The following is a 24,091-nucleotide window of genomic DNA, read 5'->3' as shown; positions in this document are numbered from 1 at the left end:
TGCAGAATTTCCCAAACTATGTTCCTTGGAATGTTATTTTAGGAGAGGCTAATAGGTGATCCACAGTTTTAAATTTCCTTTTTGGAGATTTACCGTGAGAATTAGCAAATTAAAAGTTCTGAGAAGTCCTGAGTAAAGAAGTCAGGTTCACTTTATTTAAATCTCAGCTTTTTTCTCCCACACACCACTTTTTCACAGCTGCATCTCTGACTGGACCTGGCTGTAGGCTGAGGCTGGCCAGTAGACTTCCTTCTTGGCTCTCTCCTCCTTGGAGTAGCCAGTTTCCTGGACAACTGGCTCTTTTGCCTTTTAACAGTACTTGACACCAAGGTGTTGTGATCTTCCCACTGGTTTTATTTTTCTCTCTTTAGCAGCAAAGAAGACTAACTCTAATAGATCCTACCATGTTCTACTCCACTACCTACTCTAAATATGCAACCCAAATGCTGGACTCTTCCTCTTAATGGGAGTGAATGAGAATGTGTGTATGGGTGGTCATGGTGGTGGTGGTGTGTGTTGTGTAGTTAGGAAGGAAAAGTGGTCTGTGAAATCAACCATCTGTGAAATCTAGCCATCTGGACTTCTAACTGTCTGTGAAATCTAGCCATCTGGATATCTACACATGGACTCTCTTTGTAGCCCTGCTGCCCACGTGAAAGGTGCTGTAGATGTCTCCTAGTGATGGGAGGTAAAGGGAGTTCTATTCTCCACTTTCTGGAGCCCTGAGGAAGTCTCACTCAGTTCTTCATTTCAAATTTACTATAATAGAAGTAAAATCTTACAGCACTGGTGATGAAGTATAGGGCATATCTTCCCTGGTGCAGCTAGGTATGTACCATCCCTTGGCTGTAGGCAAGGGCAGGAGGTAAGGGGGTACAAGGCTGTTTTCGTACACTACAAAGCATATCCCTCAGTTTCCCTTTTTATTCTTCATATGGACACTTCCCCTCCTTCCCTGTCTCCTCACCAGAGTATCTCCTGAGGTCTTCATCTCTTCTTCACTCAAAAACTGTGGTTCTTCTTTTAGCCATTTTCTGAGTCTTGCAAACCTTTAAGACTTTGGCAGGCCATAGCTATCCTTGTGCTTGTAATTTCTGCAGACAGGCAGGAGAAGAAAAGTTGTGGCTCCTAAAATCTGTGTTTATGTAAGCATTCATGAAAATCTATATTATGAGAAACATCTTGCTTTTTCCCTTATGTCTGGATGACTCCAGATCTTTAGGGAATACTAGATATCTTGTATTTGGAGGGGTAATTGCCTGCTAGCACTTGATGTTTGCAACACTTCTGGGCCTCATTGTGCAGAGAGAGCATTTTTCTCTTCTAACAAACTCAAATTTTGTAATTTGACTCAAATTACAAAACCCCTGCTTCTGTTATCTGTTTCTGTATAACAAATCACTCCAAAACTTAGTGACTTAAAAAGTCCCCACGTAGTTATCTTGCTTATAAATCTGTAACTTGGGCAGGGCTCAGCAGGGATGACTCATCTCTGCTCTGTGATGTCTGCCACCTCCGGTGATAAAATATGTAGTCTTTCCACTGGGTCTTTCCTGCATGGTGGCCTCAGGGTAGTTGAAATTCTTATGGTATCTGAAGGTTCCAACAGAGAATGTTCCAAGAGATCAAGGCTAAAGTTGCTTTTAAAAGTTAACCTCAGATGCAATCATAGTAATGGGGTCATTACTATGTTTTGAATATGGTTTGTCCCCTCCGAAACTCATGTTGAAATTTGATTGCCATTGTGGCTATATTGGGAGGTGGGGCTGAATGGGAGGTGTTTGGGTCATGGGGAGAATCCGTCATGAATAGATAATGCTATCCCACGGGTGTGAGTGAGTTCTTGCTCTCTTGGGACTGGGTTTGTTATTTCAAGAGTGAGTTGTTAAAAATCAAAGCTGCTCCTTGTGTTTGGTCTCTCTCTATATGCCTGCTTTCTATTCTGCTTCTCTGCCATACTATGATACAGCATATGGCCATCGTCAGAAGCCAAGTAAATGCCAGCACTATGCTTCTTGGACTTCCTAGCCTCTAGAATTGTCAGCTAAATAAATCTCTTTTCTTGATAAATTAACCAATCTTAGATATTCTGTTACAGAAACAGAAAATAGAGTAAGGCAGCTTTGTAGTACTACTTCTGCTGTATTCTATTGGCCACATAAGATCAGACCTGATTCAGTGTGGGAAGGGACTACACAAAGGAAAGAATATGAGGAGGTAGGATCTTTGGGAGACTACCTTGGAGGCTAGATACCACATCTTCTTTCTTTCTTTCTTTTTTTTTTTTTTTTTTTGAGATGGAGTCTCGCTCTGTCGCCCAGGCTGGAGTGCAGTGGCCGGATCTCAGCTCACTGCAAGCTCCGCCTCCCAGGTTTACGCCATTCTCCTGCCTCACCCTCCCGAGTAGCTGGGACTACAGGTGCCCGCCACCTCGCCCGGCTAATTTTTTGTATTTTTTAGTAGAGACGGGGTTTCACCATGTCAGCCAGCATGGTCTCGATCTCCTGACCTCGTGATCCGCCCATCTCGGCCTCCCAAAGTGCTGGGATTACAGGCTTGAGCCACCGCGCCCGGCCCACATCTTCTTTCTATTCAACTGTAAAAGGCAAACTGATTTTTAAGATTCATCTTAATTAAACATGGATATGATATGACATCATTTTGCCAAAAAGTCAGTGGGTATCACAACAGAAAGAAGAGATCAAGACACATGTTTCTGATGCTCCTTTCCACTGTATTGTTTTTATTAAATGGAATACTGAATTAGAGGCAAAGAGCATTTGTACTAGGCATCCAATTTTACAGAAAGGCAGTCATATGATCTACCCTGGCTCTCAAAGAATCCATCTTGCCATTGTATACCTGGTTTTGCATGTGGCATCAGAGAGGGAGGAAATTCTGGATGCTGGCTTTAAGATAAGAGTAAGGCATCCAAACTTCTGTGAAACCAGCAGCCATCCCCTCTCAGTTCCCAACTTCACACTGAGTAGGAACAAAATAAATAAATGGAGACTAATGACGCTTTGGTTTGGGAAATAATGCTTACATGCATAGGATGCATCCACTTAAATCTTTTAAAAACCATTGTTCTAATGATTTTATTGCTCTGTAACAAAATAAATCAAACTGACATTGATTCCAAGGTGATTTGTGAATTGAAGTTTAACCATATTAATGACTAATAGGATGCAAGTTTGAGTGCTAGCAGGCTTGAGTAGGAAGGCATCACAGTATATTGCATTCTTGTAAACATTAGTACAAGTACAGAGTAATAGAGATTCCCCTAGATGATGCTACTTGGGCCCCTAGTTCCTCTACTTTCAGAAGGATGAAGCATTAGGATTATTTTCCATTTTACATCTGCTAGGGTATAACATACTGCCCTAAAGAAGAATGGATTCCAATTTGGCTACATTTTTTCTAAGATGCTGTTGTTGATTCCCCTTCATGTTCCTAGTTCCCGCAAAGTAGGTTCAGCCTCCAAAGTGGAGTCCTATAGGACAGCATAAAGGAAAAATGCTGCCTCCAATAGAGAGGATGTAAAATGAAAGTGTAGACTTTTTGTTATAGTCTCTTCCCTAGGTCCATCGCCCTCAAGCTGGGATTTCATAACTCAAAGGGCTTTATAATCTTCAATAAGTAAGAACTCTCTGCCCCACCTTTCCCCACTTCTCCTCCCCACTGTATCTATGTCTTGTGTCCTGCTCTGTTATCCAGGCCAGTACCTAGAACAACAGGAAGGATGGCTTGTCATCAGTCTTTAGGCAGGTCAGGTCTTTGGAGGTGATGCCATGTCAACATAGCCCTCACATCTAATGCATACCACTAGATGTACTCAGAGGACTGAAGAGAAAGAAAGAACAAGCTGGACACTCTGGACAGCACAATCACAAAGAGAGGGAGCCTGGGGAGCACTGGAATGCTGGGGGCTGGGAAGCAGGCCTTTCTGATGCTTTGCACAGAGATTGCTTGGGGCCTGAAATGTGATGACACTGACTGACCAGTACTGGTGACATAGGTCTGGAACCAGAATAATACTTGGCTACATGGATCTGAATCTTGCACTGGGCTACCCTGCGAACTGGAGCACACCCCAGTGTGTTAACTTACACCACACAGACAGGAAAGGAGTGGGATCCTGGGGGACAGCTATGGTTTATAGTCCTACTGCTGCTGCCAAGCATGGCATCTGGCTCTGCCTGCTGACTCTCTCAGCCTCGTCCCCATCTGGGGAGGCCTGGATATGCTGTGCAGTGGGCCCTCTGTTTTGTGGCTGTTACTCCACAGTCTCAGATACTTGATTCTTGTCTCACTGTTTCCTGGGGGGCTGGGTCAGTGCGGCAGCTCCTCCGGGTTGATGCAGTGTGAGATGAGGCAGAGGCATCACAGCAGAGCTTGCCTACTGCAAACGGAGGAGGAGCCAGCAATCAGATGTTTTCTAGGACATCAAGGGGGATGAGGCCTTTCTTTTTTCCACTGAGGACTCTGATAAAGCCATCTTGCTCTTCTTCAGAACTCACGCAGATCTGAATGCCAAGGAAGAAAAAAAAAAGACTTTACTGTCAGCAAGAAAGAAGTTAGAACCTGCAGCTTGAATCCCTGCTGACTGAGGTTGCAGGAGCAACAAACTGGAAAAGGGAGAGTAGTTTCAGGGTGGGAAATGAGCACAGTGAGAATTTGATAAAAAATTCGGCAAAAACCTAGCTTTGGAATGAGGCCCAGGCATTCAATGTTTTCTGAAATTTAGCTTTATGAATGAGGATCAATAAAATGAGGATTAATAGTACTGTGACCCTCTGAAGAGTCACTGTGAGGACAGAATGCGATAAGAATGTTTGTCACGGAGCCTAGCATATGGCATGCAATGAGTTCTCAAGACATTATTTAAAGGACCAAAATAATAGCTATCATGCAGCAGACTCCCGTCATGTGCTCAGAATTTTATATGCGTCTCATATAACATCAGGAAGTCAAAGGGAACTGTTTCACTCCTGGCCTCAAGCAAATAGATGCTAACAATTCCCATATTCCAAAGTAAGGCCACCTATGCTAGACTTTTAAAAAGGAGTTGATAAACATTCATTTGGATACTCTTGCCGCTCACCACCTATTGGCCACTGAAGGGCATAGAAGGGTGGATGTGCCAGATGAAAATTAGAAGAGGTTTATGAACAGAACTATTGTTGTGTTGTGAGTTTCTCCTGCCTCACCTTGTCTTAGGTTGGATTCCCTAGAAACAGTGCCTGACACAGGGATCCTTGTGCAAGTGGCTTATTGAGAGGGTGCTCTTGGCGGGTGGGAAGTGAAGGATGCAGGATGGGGGCAGGGGAAGGAGCCCAGCAACGAGAGGTTTTCAGCTGGAAAGCAGTCTAGCTTGGTTCCCCTGGGAGCTCTGGAGCATGAATTGCATCACAGAATTGTGTCACTTTGAAGCTAGGGTTTCAGACTTTTGGACCCTATGTCAGTCAGTCATTGGCCATTGGCTGGCCTGTAGCCTGAGGGGCATAACCTTCCAGGAGAGAGGGTCCTGCTGTCTCAAAAGGCCCTCCCTGAGAAGGCAGCTGTGAGTTGTTGGTGGCCAACATAGCAACTGGGAGATGAGTGCACCCACCTGGTGAAAGGGATGTGAGCAAGGCTCCAACAGAAGCCACCACAGTGGGCTCTTCCATCATGTAGAAGAAGGGACTTGAATAGGACACTCAAAGAGCTTGATTTGTGACTCCTGGAGCTTGGGACATACAATGGACAGGTATCTGACTCATACTTCAGAAATCTACTGTGTGAGAAACTTGACTAGAAAGAGGCTCAGACAGTGAAGTGAAGAGGAGATAATCTGTAAGAGTAGAGGATGTGTTGACTGTTTCATGAAGACCAGATGTGGGCCACTGTGAGAGAAGTAGCTGATGGGTCATGTTAGGTCCCTTGACATGACTTCAAAAGGGATGGACTACTTGATTTTCAAAAGCTGAGATGTGCAGGGTTTTTTGTCATATGTTTGGTAACAAATCTGCGCTTTCTGCACATGTATCCCAGAACTTAGAGTATAAAATAAATAAATAAATACATGCTCAACATAGTACCAGGTGCCCTAGGTGATACAAAAGGAGCACAAAACATAGTTTTTGCCCTCAGAATAATAGGGTCTAATCAGAATGGAAAATTGTACCTCCATAAAAAATAAATAAATAAATAAATAAATAAATAAATAAATAAATAAATGCTGACACCTGGCTGGGCACAGTGGCTCATGTCTCTAATCCCAGCACTTTGGGAGGCTGAGATGGGCGGATCACTTGAAGTCAGGAGTTCATGACCAGCCTGGCCAATGTCATGAAACCCTGTCTCTACTGAAAATACAAAAATTAGCTGGGCGTGGTGGTGCATGCCTGTAATCCCAGCTACTCAGGAGGCCAAGGCAGGAGAATCGCTTGAACCTTGGAGGCAGAGTTGCAGTGAGCCGGGATCACGCCACTGTACTCCAGCCTGGGTGGCAAAGCTGAGACCTGCCATTGCCCATGCCAGTAATACTGAAGGGGGGAGGCTCCAGTGATGAGCAGGCAGTATGTCTTGAAAGAACACACAAAAATGCCTTGAGAGGAGGATTTACCTTTACAATTTGCCAAAGAGTGTGTTTTCTCACCTATTTCTATGTGTCAAAACTCAACAACCCTTAATATAAGTCCTACCAGTCAGCATCGATAAAAATATAAACACCTGCCCTTTGAGTAGGCTGGTTCTAGGTGAAACATGAACCATGAAAACATGTTGAATTTAAATACTGAAATTAAAAAATCAAACTTGAAAACAATTTATTGACATATACACACAAGGATGCTGTATTGTGGTGATGTGGAAGAGTGAGAACACTGGGCAAGGAGTTAGAACATTGAAATTCTGGCCAGAGCTAAGAGCCTTACACCATTACTCCATGCCTTGGAACAAACAAAAACCGACTGACCCAAAAAATGTCTTTTGGGTCATTTTCAGAGAATTTCATCATCTCTGTGAAGAGTAAATTTCAGTTCTTGGAGCAAAAAAACCACTGAGATTCAAATGTGTGCCTGTATATAAGATAGACTTTTGCTTTTTTCTCTTCTCTTTCAAGGTTTTTATGTAGAAGGGAAACATTGCTTGATAGAGGCTGTGGAAGAGTTGTTCGGAAGTGTCTCTGAAATAGGAAGCCAAGAAGCACAACGGTTCATGCTTTGTTGAATGCACTGGCTTATTTTCAACCTTTCAGTTTGGCATCCCTAAAGTGCTTTGATTTTGGGAGACCTTTGTAAGGATGAGAAATTTTGAAGATGATGAGTAGAAACGACCGAACACAGGCTTCAGTAGCTTTGACTCTATCCAGAAATGAGGGATCCAGAGTTTAAAATTCTGATGGTAAAATACATAACCTCTCAGCCTTGAGGATCTACCATTTTAGGAAACAATGGCAGAGCCTGAAACGTTTCCATTCATTTAGAGGCAGAATGGAAATATCTTCCCAGAAGATTAGTTATGGGTGGAAGAGTGGAAAGTGAGGACAGAGGAACTCTTTTAGTTTGCAGGGCCATAAATAGAGGGTGACCAACTAGTCTTGGTTTCCTCTGGACTTTCTTAATTTTAGCACTGAAAGTCCCAAGTCCTCCAAAACCCTTCAATTCCAAACTGTAATTGAACAGTTGATCTCCCCAGCAGAAATGTTTTACTCACCAGGTCCAGTTAGAGATATTTTTGTTGCCTAAGGATCCTTAGTTCCCTACTTTTCTTATTTATTCACTCATTCAACAACTCTTTATTAAGTACCTACTACGTGTTAGATACCATTATAAATGCTGGGAACTAGTGCAATACAAGACAGACAGATCCCTGACAGAGCTTTCTGGGTACAGCTGTCCCAGCTGAAATTTATTGAGACATCAAAAACGTGGTAAGTGCAAGGGCTGTGGCTGTTTTGATGGCTGATTGTCCTGTGGGCAACATTTCGTAATCTGACTGACAACATAAAACATAATTTTTTTTTTTGCACAACCTAATGAATGAAGAAAAAAGTACTAATGGAAATACTTATGGAAACCTGATCTAGCCAATGGGGTAAGAAATACCTTCTTGAAAAAGTGACATTTAAAGAAAAAAGAAAAAGGTGTGGGAAGGAGGAAAACAAGACTAGAATAAGAACAAATTCCAGCATCAAGAGATTGTGACACTTTGAAGTAATGGAAAAAATTCAGTGGACCAGAACAGAGAGATGGAGGGAATAACGGGTGTAAGATGAAGCCACAAAATCTGTCAGAGCCTAAAGTGTGCAGGAAATGGAAGCCATGCTAAACTCTGCTAAGGCCTTTGGCTGACCTTCTGACCTATCTCATGGACTAGAATTGGGCCACAAGTAAACCAGAAATCATCACCAACAAGGAGAATGGGATCAATTCAGTCAGCATTGCCTGAGTCATTTAAGATATAGGTGGTCAACAGAACAAAACGCAGGGCTCTGCAGCATGGGAAAAGGGCAAACATGACTGTTGGTATTAACCACAAGGGTGTTAAAAAGTTTTAATTGGAGGAATGAGGTGGTCAGATTTATTTAAAACAATTATTTCTGTTTTCCTTTCCCCTCCTCTCTCTTCCCTTCCCTTTCCCTCTTCTCCTCTCCCCTCCCCTTGACTTTCCTCCTTTCCCTTCCTATCTTCATCTGTCCTCTTTCTTTTTTTTTTCTCTTGCCACCCATTCTCTCTCCATCCTTCCTCCCTCTCTCTAACCTAAAGAGACTTCCTGAAAGCTGGACAAATTTTCTTCCCATAGTGATAAATCCTGACCTGACCAGTCAGCTTGCTGACATGAGCATCATGTATGCAGCAGTGGTAAGCTTGATGTCCCAACACCAAGGCAGGCACAGCATATACAGAGCAGAGGCACCCCACATACACAGCAATCCATCTCCAGCCAGCCTAGCACTAATACCTAACCATGTAGGCCAGGCTATGGCCAGCTCCTCAGCATCTCTCAGAAACGTTGCTTTCCTAGTATGGGACACAGGCAATTTATGGTCTTCTGGATTTGAATGACTTACTCAATTTCTTCCCAATCTCATTCTCCAGAGCCTAGATGCTTTAATGGCTTGCAGGTCCTTGATTTGGAGTTAAATGTTAACATTCAGTGTTCAATATTTGACATGTTAGACTTCTGATCACGTATCCATGTTCTCTACTTTGGTTTTTGCATGGTGGAAACTGAGCTGGACTCAGACTAATTCACTCATCGTTTCAGCTGGGCAGCCTTAGTTCTGCATCAATCACTCACTGTTCTAGGATAACTAAAACCTTGAGGCAAGCACTGATGATTGGTACTTATGGTCATTTCTGTCGTTTTTCTACGAGGCAGAGTCCTGCCTTTCATTCTATTGCCCATCCCTATCCTATGTAACTTAGGTAAATTTAATTGATCCAAGTCCTGTTGTTATCCTCCTTGTTAGTGATTCTTAGTGGTTTACGTAGAACTTAGTTGTAGCCAATGAAGCAAGACAAAATATCTGCTAGGGAAGTTCTGGGAAAGGTCCCCCCACTCCCACCTATTAAAAGAGACGCCTTAGGAAGAAAATTTTTGTCTGGAAGGATTCCTGGAGTGGCTGCAGCCATCTGTGACCACTAGGGGACGTAGTCACCATTTCAAGGATGGCTTAGCAGAAATGTGGAAGAATTTGGTTCTCTGATCAGGGGATCAAGCCACTGAATTATCAACCCAAGAACTGACCTCTATCAGACTCTTTATTATAGGAGTAAAATAGACCCTTCGAGGTTGAGTTTGAGTTTTGTAACTTGAGATGTTTATTCATTTGCTATTACTGTTGTAACAAATCACCACAAACTTAGAGAAGCCTAAACAACATCATTTATTGTATCACAGTTCTGTAGGTCTAGTGGACTTGGATAGTTTTCTCTGGTTTGGGTTTTATAAGGCCAAAATCAAGGAGTCAAAAGGGCTCTATTCCATTCTTTCTTTGCTTTTTCTCTAGGGGAGTATTTAATTTTAGGCTTATTTAGGTTGATGCTGAGTTCAGCTCCCTGTGGCTGGAGGACTGAGATGCCTGTTTCCAGCTTCTAGAGGCCACCCTCATCCTCTGGCTTGTCGTCCCCTTTCTCCATCTTCATATCCGATAATAGTAGGCTGAGTCTTTCTCGTACTTTATCTCTCTTTGACTTACACTTTTACTTCATTTCTCATCTGTCCTCTTCTGTTGCATCTCCCTGATGCTAGCCAGATACATTTCTCTGTTCTTAAGGGCTCAAGTGATTAGATTAGGCCAACCTAGACAATCTAGGATATCTCCCCATCTCAGGGCCCATAACCTTCATCACATCTGCAAAGCCCCTTTGTGTAAAAGCTGGATTTGTTTCCTATTGCTGCTACAATAAATTACCCCAAATTTTGTGGCTTATAACAACACACATTTATTATCTTACAATTCTAGAGTTCAGAACTCCTAAGAACAAGGTGCTGGCAGGGCTGCATTCTTTCTAGAAGCTCCAAGAGAGAATCTGTTTCCTTGTCTTTTCCAGCTCTAGAAGTCATCACCTATATTCCTTGGCTCATGGCTCCTTCCTTCACCTTCAAGGCCAGGAACATAGCATCTTCAAATCTCTCTCTCTCTGACCTCAGCTTCCATCATCACATCTCCTTCTCTGACTCTGGCCCTCTTGTCTCCCTCTTCTAAGGATCTCTGTGATTATAGCGGGCTCACCCTGTTAATCCAGATAATCTACTGGTCACAAAATCTTTGACTTAATCACATCTACAAAGTTCCTTTTGTCATGTAAAGTAACATATTCAAAGTTTTGGAGATTAGGACCTGGGCATCTTTGGGTTATCCTGCCTACCACAGGATAAAAGGACCAAGACTATTACAATAAAACATTTTAAAAATTGCAGAAAATATGCACATATGTCTCAAACTTATCCTTTCAGACATACTGAATGCAGTATGTTGAAGGAAGACTTGGCCTCAGTGTTATAAGGAGAAAATATCTTGACGTAAAGAGATGATGCAATGAGATGCAAAGAAAACATGCTGTATAGCAAAGACATAGATTCATCCTAAATGCCCATCAATGGTAGACTGGATAAACAAAATATATGTACCCCAAACTTGGGGTACATATACACCATGGAATACTAAGCAGCCATAAAACAACAAGATCATATTCTTTGCAGGGACGTGGATGGAGCTGGAGGCCATTATCCTTAGCAAACTAACACAGGAACAGAAAACCAAATACCGCATGTTCTCACTTGTAAGTTGGAGCTAAATGATAAGGACACATGGACACACATAGGGGAATAACACACACTGGGACCTTTTGGGGGGTGAAGGGTGGGAGGATGGAGGGGATCAGAAAAAATAACTGATGGGTGCTAGGCTTAATATCTAGGTGAGGAAATAATCTGTACAACAAATCCCCAGGACACAAGTTTACCTGTATTACAAACCTGCACTGTACCCCTGAACTTAAAAGTTAAAGAAAAGAAAAGAAAATATGCTGTAGAAGAAAGGGGCTGACTGAGAAGAAAAGTCTACAAAGAAATAAATACTAAATTAACATGTATTAGAAACGATGAAAGACTGAATTGAAACTTCAGAAAATCAAAGTGAAGTGAGAACTATCTTGAAACAGTCTCAGGAGGAATTAGAGAGAGATAAAGAAGTGTAAAATAATAAAGACATTCAAACTATAAAGGAAGTATGGTAAACTAGAAATGATCCAACCAAGGAATGATTAAGCTCCTGGAGAAAGAGGCATTGAGAGCAAAGGACAGATGATAAACTAGAGAAAATATTGGTCACATGTGGTACACCAGATATAAATATTCTTCAAAGGTAGAAAACTTTTTAAATAATGTAAGAAAATGGGCAAAGTACATAAACAGATTATTAGAAAATATAAATGCCCTATATATATGAGATAAAATGTAAGCCTCTTTAACCATCCAGAAAATGCAGATTAGCATGAAATATTGTTAATCTATCAAACCGACATAACAAAAAATAGTAATGTTCAATTCTTGCAAGCATGTGATGATCTGGATGTGCTCATGAACAGCTGGCGTGAGCGTAAGTTGGCAAGACCTTTCTGAATGCAATTTGGCAGTATGCATCAAGAATTGTACAAGTCTTTTTTTTTTTTTTTTTTTTTTTTGAGAGAGAGTCTCGCTCTGTAGCCCGGGCTGGAGTGCAGTGGCCGGATCTCAGCTCACTGCAAGCTCCGCCTCCTGGGTTCACGCCATTCTCCTGCCTCAGCCTCCCGAGTAGCTGGGACTACAGGCGCCCGCCACCTCGCCCGGCTAGTTTTTTTTTTTTGTATTTTTTTAAGTAGAGATGGGGTTTCACGGTGTTCGCCAGGATGGTCTCGATCTCCTGACCTCGTGATCCGCCCATCTCGGCCTCCCAAAGTGCTGGGATTACAGGCTTGAGCCACCGCGCCCGGCCAAGAATTGTACAAGTCTTGATCTGTTTTCCTCTAACTTCTAAAGTATACCCTAAGAAAACAATCAGAGTTAGAGACAAATATTTAGCTTCAAAGATGTTCATTGCAGTTATCAATAACAATTTAAAAAATAAAAACTCTGAATATCCAATAATAGGAGAAACTTAAACACATTCCTGTACATCTAGACTAAGGATTGGCAAACTTTTTCTAGAAAGGGCCAAATACTAAATATTGTAGGCTTTGCAGGCCATCTGGTCTCTATTGCAATGACTCAACTCAGCTGTTCAGTTGTAGCATGAAAGCAGCCGCAGACCATATATATAGGAATAAATTTAGCTATGTTCCAATAAAACTTTCTTAAAACCTGTGTTTTGGTAAACATTTAATGACTACATTTTTTAAACGTTAGGAAACTAAAGAGGATATGATATCAAAATGTGAATTAAAAGTTTGTCAAGAAATATGCCAAAGTGTTTATGTTGGTAATAATTTATTTGTTGAATTGCTTATGGTCTCTATTTTATCTTTTATATCTCTTAAAAATATTTTCCCTCAAAATTTCTCCAAAATAAATGCCTTTTGGTTTTGTAATATAAAATATTTTTTTTCTGTTTTTTTTAAAGCTTTGATAGAACACAATACATGAAAACGGTTCTATAGGTGCAATAAAACTATGCATGAATTTAAAGATTTTTTTTCAGGAGGATATTTAATGTTCAATCAACTAAAGTAAAATAGACTAAATTCCACATAAATGTTCAATTTATGGACTTAATTAATTTTCCTAAGTATTTTAAAGTCCACTTTTTAGCTCAGTATTTTTTGCTTTCTTTTTAAAAAATTTTATTTTATTTTATGTTCCAGGATATATGTGCAGGATGTGCAGGTTTGTTAGATAGGTAAACGTGTGCCATGGTGCTTTGCTGCACCTATCAACCCATCACCTAGGTATTAAGCCCATGTGCATTATTATTTTATCCTGATACTCTCCCTCTCACTACTCCATCACACCCCTGCCCCGATAGGCCCTAGTGTGTGTTGTTCCCTCCCTTTTTTCCATGTGTTCTCATTGTTCAGCTCCCATTTAGGACTGAGAATATGCAGTGTTTGGTTTTCTGTTCCTGCATTAGTTTGCTGAGGATAATGGCTTCCAGCTCCATCCGTGTCCCTGCAAAGGACATGATCTTGTTCCTTTTATGGCTGCATAGTATTCTGTGGTATATGTGTACCATATTTTCTTTATTCAGTCTTTCATTGATAGGCATTTGGGTTGATTCCATGTCTTTGTTATTGTGAATAGTGCTGCAATGAACATATGCATGCATTTATCTTTATAATAAAGTGATTTATATTCCTTTGTGTATATATCCAGTAATAGGATTGCTGGGTCAAATGGTATTTCTGGTTCTAGGTTTCTGAGAAACTGCCACACTATCTTCCACAATGGTTGAACTAATTTACATTCCCACCAACAGTGTAAAAGCATTTCTATTTCTCCACAGCCTCACCAGCATCTGTTGTCTTGACTTTTTAATAATCACCATTCTGACTGGAGTGAGATGGTATCTCTTTGTGGTTTTGATTTGCATTTCTCTAATGATCAGTGATGTTGAGCTTTTCTTCATATATTTGCTGGCCACATAAATATCTTCTTTTGAGAAGTGTCTGTTCATGTCCTTTGCCCACTTTTTACTGGGGTTGTTTGGGTTTTTCTTTTTTTTTTGTAAATTTGTTTAAGTTCCTTGTAGATTTTGGATATTAGACCTTTGTCAGATGGGCAGATTGCAATAATTTTCTCCTATTCTGTAGGCTGTCTGTTCACTCTGATAGTTTCTTTTGCTTTGCAGAAGCTCTTCAGTTTAATTAGATTCCATTTGTCAATTTTTGCTTTTGTTGCGATTGCTTTTGATGTTTTAATCAGGAAATCTTTGCTTGTGCCTATGTCCTGAATGGTTGAGTTAATTTTTGTATAAGGTATAAGAAAGGGGTCCAGCTTCAATCTTCTGCATATGTCTAGCCCATTTCCACAGTACCACTTATTAAATAGGGACTCCTTTCCCCATTGCTTGTTTTTGTCAGGTTTGTCAAAGATTAGATGGTTGTAGATGTGTGATCTTATTTCTGAGATCTCTATACTGTTCCATTGGCCTATGTGTCTGTTTTTGTACCAGTACCATGCTGTTTTGGTTATTTTAGCCTTGTAGTATAGTTTGAAGCCAGGTAGCAGGATGCCTCCAACTTTGTTCTTTTTGCTTAGGGTTGCCTTGTCTATACAGGCTCCTTTTTGGTTTCATACGAATTTTAAAGTAGTTTTTTTTCTCATCCTGTGAAGAATGTCAATGGCCATACACCCTCCCAAGACTGAACTGGGAAGAAGTTGAATCCCTGAATAGACCAATCACAGGTTCTGAAATTGAGGCAGTAACAAATAGCCTACCAACCAAAAAAAGCCCAGGACCAGATGGATTTACAGCTGAATTCTACCAGAGGTACAAAGAGGAGCTGGTACCATTTCTTCTGAAACTATTCCAAACAATTGAAAAGGAGGGACCCCACCCTAATTCATTTTATGAGGCCAGCATCATCCTGATACTAAAACCTGGCAGAGAGACAACCAAAAAAGAAAATTTCAGGCCAAAATCCCCGATGAACATTGATGCAAAAATCCTTGCAAATACCGGCAAACTGAATCCAGCAGCACATCAAAAAGCTTATTCACCATGATCAAGTTGGCTTCATTCTCGGGATGCAAGGCTGGTTCAATACATGTAATTCACACATAAACAGAACTAAAGACAAAATCACATGATTATCTCAATAGATGCAGAAAAGGCCTCCAATAAAATTCAATGTCCATTCATTTTAGAAACTCTCAATAAACTAGGTATTGAAGGAACATACCTCAGAAGAATAAGAGCCATTTATGGCAAACCCACAGCCAATATTATACTGAATGGGCAAAAGCTGGAAGCATTCTCCTTGAAAACTGGCACAACAAGTATGCCCCCTCTCACCACTCCTATTCAACATAGTATTGGAAATTCTGGCCAGGGCAATCAGGCAAGAGAAAGAAATAACAGGTGTTCAGATAGGAAGAGAGGAAGTCAAACTGTCTTGTTTGCAGATATCATCATCCTATATTGAGTAGACTCCATCATCTCAGCCCAAGCTTCTTAAGCTGATTCACAGCTTTGGCAAAATCTCAGGATACAAAATCAATGTGCAATAATCACAAGCATTACTATACACCAACAACAGACAAGCAAAGAGGCAAATCATGAGTGAACTCCCATTCGCAATTAGTACAAAGAGACTAAAATACCTAGAATACAGCTAACAAGGGGAGTGAAGGACCTTTTCAAGGAGAACTGCAGAACACTGCTCAAGGAAATAAGAGAGGACACAAACAAATGGAAAAGCATTCCATGCTCATCGATAGAAAAAAAGTATCATGAAAATGGCCATCCTGCCCAAAGCAATTTATAGATTCAATGTCATTCCCATTAAAGAAATGTTTTTATGGTATTTTAAAGTTGATTTAATAAGGATACATTTTAAAATTTAAAAATGAAGAGGCCAGGTGCAGTGGCTTATGCCTGTAATCCTAGTACTTTGGGAGGCTGGGGATCACTTGAGTCTAGGACTTCGCGATCAGCCTTAGCAACATGTCAAAATCCCATCACTACATTAAATACAAAAATTATCTAGGCATGGTGGTGCACACCTGTGGTTGCAGCTGACTGGGAGGCTGAGATGAGAGGATTACCTGAGCCTAGGGAGTGAGACACTGCCTCACAAAAAGACGAAGAAGGAGGAGGATGTGGAAGAGGAGGAGGAGGAGGAAACAGAAAATATACTTGTGTCAATGCATACTCTCACTGTGTTCATAACAAATGAGTAACTTAACTGTATTTGGAAACAAGAGCTCTGCAAAAAAAAAATGCAATAATTATGAAACAGATTAACCACAGAGGTAGAAAATGTGATTTAATCAAAGATGTGCATTGCATTTATCTTTAGAATCAAATTTCTTTTATTTTTTTGTTAATGATCATGTGTCTCTTTATATTTGTAGGGTTATAAATACCATGTTGGCTATTTTCTGGTGCTTACTGGGTAAGTGTACGTGGCATTAACCACTGCAGATGAATTCCTCATTTAGGCTTTACTCGTTAGGGATCATGGTAGCCAGGAAAATGACTTCTGCTATGCATCTGTGGTGGCCAGGCACTGTGCTAAGGCTTTACCTAGGTGGGCACATTTAACCCTCACATCAAGTTCAAGAGGGAGATACTACTATGCTGATGAGAAGGTTGACATTCAAAGGCTACTTTGTCAAAATCACACAGGATATAGATCCATTTCTTTATGACACTAGTATCTGTGCTCTTTCTATTACATACTCCCTGCAATTAACAAGCATATTTTGAAATCTTCTACCTAAAATAACTTAGGACACTAAAGTGAAGACAAATTTTGAAGTTTGTTTCTAAACTGGATTTTTAAAAGACATTTTTTTCTTTGAAATGACTGATGTATTTAAAAAATTGGTACTATGTTTATTACCTGAGTGGTGAAATAATCTGTATACCAAACCCCTGTGACATGCAATTTACCTATATAAGAAACCTGCACATGTTGTACCCCTGAACCTAAAATAAAAGAAGACAATAATTATGAGCAGATCCATTTGGTTCCAGGTTCAGGCTGAAATGCTCTGTTGCATCTTGAACATGTCTAGCTGAAGAGGCTGAATTGTTTGCCTTACCTCCTCCACACCCCAACCCCTAACAGATTCAGTTTAACCATGAGGGCAGAGAACGCAGGTATGAGGCCCATTTCCAGAAAAAAAATTGTGAGGAATATGCCAAGGAATTGGTGGGAGTCACTGAACAGATGTTCTGCTTGTAGCAATTGATCAACTTGAGCAAATTTTAATTTGCCTTCTGGTTTCACTGATTGTATTTTAATAGCATAAAAACAATGTTTGACCTCAAATGGGAAAGCATAAGATTATTCTGAAAAAAAAAATGCTAGCAAGATTATTGAACAACACTTTGCCAATAAAGATGAACATTCTTCCCAAATTTATTTTATTCAAAAGACTTCCCAAATTTTTGAATCAGGAAGGATACAGTTGGGTAAACTCGGGGAAGGTTGAAGTGTTGGCATGGAATCAAGCTGGGAAAAGTGCCCATTTGCTTTGTGAGTTGTGTATCGCATCAGAGATGGGGTGTCAGTCGGATGAGGATGCCTTTGCCTGGAATGAAGAATGACTCAATAGGGAGCCCACATGAGCAAGAACTTGTTTTCAAGGAGTCCTTTGGTCCCAAGACAGCTGCCTTTATGGCACTCTCCATCCTTAGGAACGAAGCTGCTCTTTACTGTTCAGAGTTCTTTCCACGTTGTTCAGGGCACATGGCTAGTGGAAAGCCTTGACTTGGAGTTTGCAGACCTGTGTTTATGTTCCAGCCTGGACACTCACTGGGTTTTTGCCCCTTAAGCAAGGCACATAACCTCTCTGAGTGTTTGTTTTCTCATTTATAAAATAGAAATAATGAATCCATAAAATTCACACGTATGTGTATAAACTTTATTTATACAATGTGTCTGTATGACATTAAATAATGACTAATAATTACGATTCTTATAAGAATTATTATTGTGGCAATGTTTAAGACAGTATTAATTTGTTCTTTCCTTTTCTGTGAGCCAGGGACTAGAGATAAAAGGTTCTCTTTCAAAAAGCAGACCCCAAAACAGGTCATCACATCCAAAAAGGAATAGTCATGTGGGGTTTGCATATACTTTTATGGGAGACAGAGTGGTCAGTGCAGTCTTCCAGGGGTAGGGGTAGTGGGTTTCCAGGGGTATTGTCATTATGGGGAATCTTCGGATGCCACTGCTCTTCATAGGCAGATGCTGGCTTCTGCTGTTACCTCTTTGGGGAGTGTGCAGGCAAGTGATAGGTTGGCAAATAACAGCCCCAGGGGGAACAGACAACTTTCGGCAGAAAATGAAGGATCAAGTGCTCTTAAGTGAGGTATATTTCATGTCAGCACATTGATGACTTTTGATCTGTTTAAACACATATTCTGTCTACAAGCAACCGGGTAAAAGAGAGCTTATGCAATTTACAAAATGCAATGTGTCCTAAAGTGTCATATAAGCAATTTTTATAAAAGGGAAGGATGTCAATTTCAAGTAAAACTGTAAAACCAGGGTGAAACCATAGAGTCCAGTGACCCAATTTCCTAAGGATATTAGAGATTTTAACAACCAAAAATCGTTAGATGGCATTACACCTCTTGGGGTTATTGCATCTATACAAGCAGCAGCAGATAATGCAATTCGATATAGCAATTGTTGGATATGGTGATGTGTGTGTTGTGTGTGTGCATTTGTGTACACATGTGCAAAGTTGAGGCCCAGGAAAATCACAGCAACACTGTGCACCTTTATGTTATTAGATTCAAAAGACAAGATTGAGTATTTTAAATTGTGCTACTGTTTAAATTTTATTTTTGTAAATATATACCATGAAAGTAATTTAAATGGAAGAGAAAAAAGCCGTAAAATTTTATAGTACCATTGTATCATTAATATTTATTTGTTCATGGTTTAGGAAGCCATCATTTAAGATGGTGACACAATATCTGAAGATATTTGCCCTCTCTCCTAGGTCCCTCCTCACTTCTCCAAAGACAGAAGATCTGATTGTATCACAGGTGCTGGGGGTTTCTCACTGTCTCTTAAAGCTTCCTTCTCTCTTGGTCCTTCTGGGAAGGAATTGGGCCATCTTACGCCAGTTTTGCCACAGTCCTTTCTGCTCCTTTTCTCCCATGGGGCATCTGGTACCATTAGATCCTCAGATTCAGACCAGCCCATGGCGGTGGTGGTAAGGTGGGTGGGCTGTGGTGAGACCTCTTAGGTCTCTAGATCACATCTGGTACTCTGTCTGGTTTACTATGGTTCCGTGAATGAAAACAGGGCTTCAGGCCCCATCTGCATCTCTCCCTTTGTGTTTACCTTGGGAGAACAGTGACTGGGATCTGGGTTCGGATTCCACTATTCCAATTCCATCATATTATCATAACACCATCACAATTGCTTAGGTTCCTAACATTGTCCATTAATGAAAATATTATCATTGAATTAATCATGTCCGTTGTCTGTGCAATTGTTCCTAATTCTCACCATCATGAACATCACGCTGATGACTGTCTTTTTGCATAAAGTCTCTCCCTGTTTACTTTAGGTTATTTTCTTGGATACATTATAGAAAATGGAATTACTGTATTCATGAAGTTGAGCAATTTCATGGCTCTAAGCACATGGTACCAAATCAGTATCCAAATGAGTGGACTAATGTCTCCTAGCATTTATGAAAGTGCCAGTTTCAATGACTCCATCCCCACCTTTGTTAAAATATATAGGGAAAGTAATACTCAGAATTATCGCTCTCTTATTTTCAATGATTTTCATTTACTTGAGTATAAAAGGAGGGTGAGTTACATTTTTTAAAAAGGCTGTCCTCCATATTATCATTTTTCTTTAGATTTTTCTTTTAAAGATCCTTTTGAAAATCAGTATCCAAATGAGTGGACTAATGTCTCCTAGCATTTATGAAAGTGCCAGTTTCAATGACTCCATCCCCACCTTTGTTAAAATATATAGGAAAAGTAATACTCAGAATTATCGGTCTCTTGTTTTCAATGATTTTCACTTACTTGAATATAAAGGGAGGGTGAGTTACATTTTTTTTAAAAAAGCTGTACTCCATAGTATCATTTTTCTTTAGACTTTTCTTTTAAAGGTTCTTTTGAATAGCCATAAAGAAAAGGTAAATCAGCTGGGCGTGAGTGGCTCAAACCTGTAATTCCAGCACTTTGGGAGGCCAAGTAGGGTGGATCACCTAAGGTCTGGAATTCAAGACCAGCCTGACCAACATGGAGAAACCCCCGTCTCTACTAAAAATAGAAAAAACATTAGCAGGGTGTGGTAGCTCATGCCTGTAATCCCAGCTACTCTGGAGGCTGAGGCAGGAGAATGCCTTGAACCCGGGAGGTGGAGGTCACTGTGAGCCGAGATGGCGCCATTGCACTCCAGCCTGGGCAACAAGAGTGAAACTCCATCTCAAAAAAAAAAAAAAGAAAAAAAAAAGAAAAAAAAACAAAAAGAAAAGGTAAATTATTATTCTTTGAGGATATATTTGTTAGTTTGAAAATGGTAAAGTCAGTTAAAGCTCCATGTGGAATATACAATGGCTGATTAAGTGGGGCAAAACAATTTTTAAAATGACAAATCAGCTATAATTTCAAGGTAATGACTGATTTTCTTGTGTGACTGAGAAACTGTCTTCGAGGCAATCCTAAAAAAGACATTCAAGATGTGTTTTCCGCAACTCTATTGAACAGAGATGTATGAAAATTATCAATGCCTGTTTCATTTTGAACTACCTTGGAGGGCGAGCCTTATCAATTTCAACTTCAGGCATTTATTACCTTGGGAAATAACAAAATTCTTATACCAAGAATGCAGAAACAGAGGAAAGATTTTGACTTCCGAAGTTGAAAAGTAAAGTCCCCTGTGAGACTTTATTGGGAGAGAAAATAAATTTTTAATTCTCCAAATCCTCCACTAATATATCAAGAACAAACCAGGCTGGAGTGCAGTGGTGTAATCTCAGATCACTGCAGCCTCCGCCTCCCTGGTTCAAGCGATTCTCCTGCCTGAGCCTCCTAAGTAGCTGGGATGACAGACGTGTGCTACCACGCCCAGTTAACTTTTGTATTTTTAGTAGAGACGGGTTTTCACCATGTTGGCCAGGATGGTCTCCATCTCTTGACCTCATGATGCACCTTCCTCGGCCTCGCAAAGTGCTGGGATTACAGGCGTGAGCCACCGAGCCCGGCCATAAGTCCGAGCATTTTATTTCACTCTGTAGTGAGGACACAGGATATGACCTGAGGGGAGCTGCAGTCAGAGAAGAAGGGAGGGCAGGAAGGCCTCTCTCTGCTGGAAGACAAAGAGAGGGAGAGTAGGCCAGAGAGTTAAGGTGTGAGAATGCTGTTTGTCTCTATCAACTTTCCAGCCGTGAGATGGTGGAGCTTAAAGACATAAAAATGTGGGGGTTCACATTTTACTTCTCAGGAAAATGGACAGCATCAAAGAGAACTCTACATTCAACTTGGCTCTGGAGCAAGACGGTGACAGGCACCCCTAGATTATACATACAGAGACGTTCATTTATGAGCCTGAGATAGTATCTGGTTATCTAAGTTTAGTCTATTGTCTTTTGCAGTGATATGAAGCTGTTATGGGCTTCAGTGAACAGGTAGAGGCTTGGAGTCCAGATAAGAAAACCCAAGAGGTTCCTAACAGCAACAACTAATTGCAAAGTATTCATTAGAGAGCATTGAAGAATTAACCACACCATTGGTGGACACTAACTCAGCCTGAATGAGAGAAGCTGCCCACATCAGAGACCAGTGGTCCTCAGAGAAGAGCATGGGGGACAAGATGCCCTCACCTGCTGCTATGACGTTTCCTTTATGAACAGGTATCACCAAGTGAGATTCCTAAAATTTTAGTTTGCATGTTTTGCTCCTACAACACTGACATCATTGGAGTAAGTATATCTTTTCTCAAAGTGCATACTTTGAATGTGACCCTACTCATTCAGATTTATACATATTATTATGTTTATTAAAATGACACCCTATTTGGCTCATATCTGGAATGTGTTTCTGTGATTTACTCACCTGATTCTCTTTCAGTGTTATCTGCCCCTGTTCCTTACACCCAATGAAGGTTCTAACACATCTAAAAATCTTCTCATTTTGTTGTAGTCTCTGAACAAAGTTGGCAGGAAAGAAGCCAATTCTGTCTTGAATTTTCCCCTGAAAGGAAAAAGGAGGCATGCATCCACAATTGTAGCATGTATTGTAATTATAATTATCAAATGATTTTCTCTCTTTTTTTTTTTTTTAAAGAAAGAGGAACACTTACTTTCCACCAGTCTTCATTGGAATCCTCTAAAAGAGTAATTATGTCTCCTGGCCTAAAATGAAGAATGAATGAGTTGGGTAAAGGTAAAAAAAGAAAAGTAAGATACTTTAAAGTCAGGAGTAATCATTTCTCATTTACACAAATAGTCTTAAAGAAATAGAAATAAAGTAAATATAACTTTTATCAGTTCTTCCTACCCAAGAAAATAGCTTTATTACACATTGAAGGCAAACATGATTTTATGCTGTATTTTAAAAATAACTTTTTTTTTTGGATAGAGTCTTGCTCTGTCGCCAGGCTGGAGTGCAGTGGTGCGATCTCGGCTCACAGCAACCTCTGACTCGCTGGTTCAAGCCATTCTCCTGCTTCAGCCTCCCGAGTAGCTGGGATTACAGGCACCCGCTACCATGCCCAGCTAGTTTTTGTATAGACGTGGTTTCACTATGTTGGCCAGGATGGTCTCAATCTCCTGACCTTGTAATCCGTCTGCCTCGGCTTCCCAAAGGGTTGGGATTACAGGCATGAGTCATCGTGCCTGGCCAAAAATAACTGTTACCTGTTGTTTGATACATAAATGATCATGAAGCTCCAAAATTTAGAAGTTGATACATTTCAAGATACAAATCTCCCTTCTTCTCAGCCCCATGATCTACCTCCCATTCCCTGTGTGTCTTTCTAGACTCCTTCCCACGCACTTACATTTATACATAGATATGTACATGTAGAATTGGTCATTATCTTTATCATTATCTACACCTTCCCAATACCTTCTCAAAACCTAGCACACTTTTGCTTAGCTCCATTTTTCCCGCCTGCCACCTTTTATGCTGGTGTAATTGGAGTTTTGTACTAGACTTGTGTATGTGTGCATGTTTGTGTGTGTGTCTACATCATTCATCAATAATTACTTGGGTTTGGCTGAAGACTAACGTGTTTTTGTTGTTGTTTCTATTCAACACAGCTGTAACAATCGGAAGACTGTTATTTTTCACACTGGGAAAATTTTCTCTACTATTTCTTTCATGTTTTTCTCCCGTCTATGATGTTCTCTCTTCTTTCCTTCGGGAACTTCTAGTCAACACATGCTGGACCTTCTGAATCCATCCCCACATTTTTTGTCTTTCTTACACACCTACAGTCTTATTTTCCTCTATGTTCTTAAATTTTTTTCTCAATTATATTTTCCTGATCGTTTATTTTGTATTTGGGCTTTTCTATTATTTATCATAATACTGAGAATTGTTTCAGAAAAAGCTTTCGGAAAACATTTTTAGAAAAAAATAGTTTCTAAGGGTTCTTTATTATTTCTGAAAGTTTTCTTTCTAATTTCTCATTATTTCCTTATTCTTTTCTGAAAGAGTTCTGAAAGTGGCTTTCTATCATGGATGCAATGTTATAATGGATTGTACAGAGATTATTATATTTTCAAAACAATATTTCTTTTTTTTTTGAGATGCAGTCTCGCTCTGTTGCCCAGGCTGGAGTGCAGTGGCGCAATTTCGGCTCACTGCAAACTCTGCCTGCTGGGTTCACGCCATTCTCCTGCCTCAGCCTCCCGAGTAGCTGGGACTACAGGCGCCTGCCATCACGCCTGGCTAATTTTTGTATTTTTA

The 24,091-nt window shown here is 40.4% G+C and overlaps 1 protein-coding gene across 2 annotated transcripts in view; it reads right to left on the bottom strand.

Moving 5' to 3' along the window:
• Window positions 1-2,713: 2,713 nt before the first annotated feature.
• STAC (SH3 and cysteine rich domain) overlaps window positions 2,714-24,091 on the bottom strand; it is a 164,889-nt gene continuing 143,511 nt past the window's right edge. For both annotated transcript variants that reach the window (XM_025376325.1, XM_025376326.1), the window contains 3 exons: window positions 22,479-22,530; window positions 22,232-22,369; window positions 2,714-4,526 (listed from right to left, as the gene is read on the bottom strand). In XM_025376325.1, the coding sequence (XP_025232110.1) occupies window positions 4,428-4,526; window positions 22,232-22,369; window positions 22,479-22,530 (289 nt within the window). In that variant the 3' untranslated portion in view covers window positions 2,714-4,427. The remainder of the gene's footprint in view (window positions 4,527-22,231; window positions 22,370-22,478; window positions 22,531-24,091) is intronic.

This window comes from Theropithecus gelada, chromosome 2, assembly GCF_003255815.1.
Source record: "Theropithecus gelada isolate Dixy chromosome 2, Tgel_1.0, whole genome shotgun sequence".
In the NCBI taxonomy this organism is placed as follows: Eukaryota; Metazoa; Chordata; class Mammalia; order Primates; family Cercopithecidae; genus Theropithecus; species Theropithecus gelada.
This window is presented reverse-complemented; position numbering and strand designations above follow the sequence as displayed.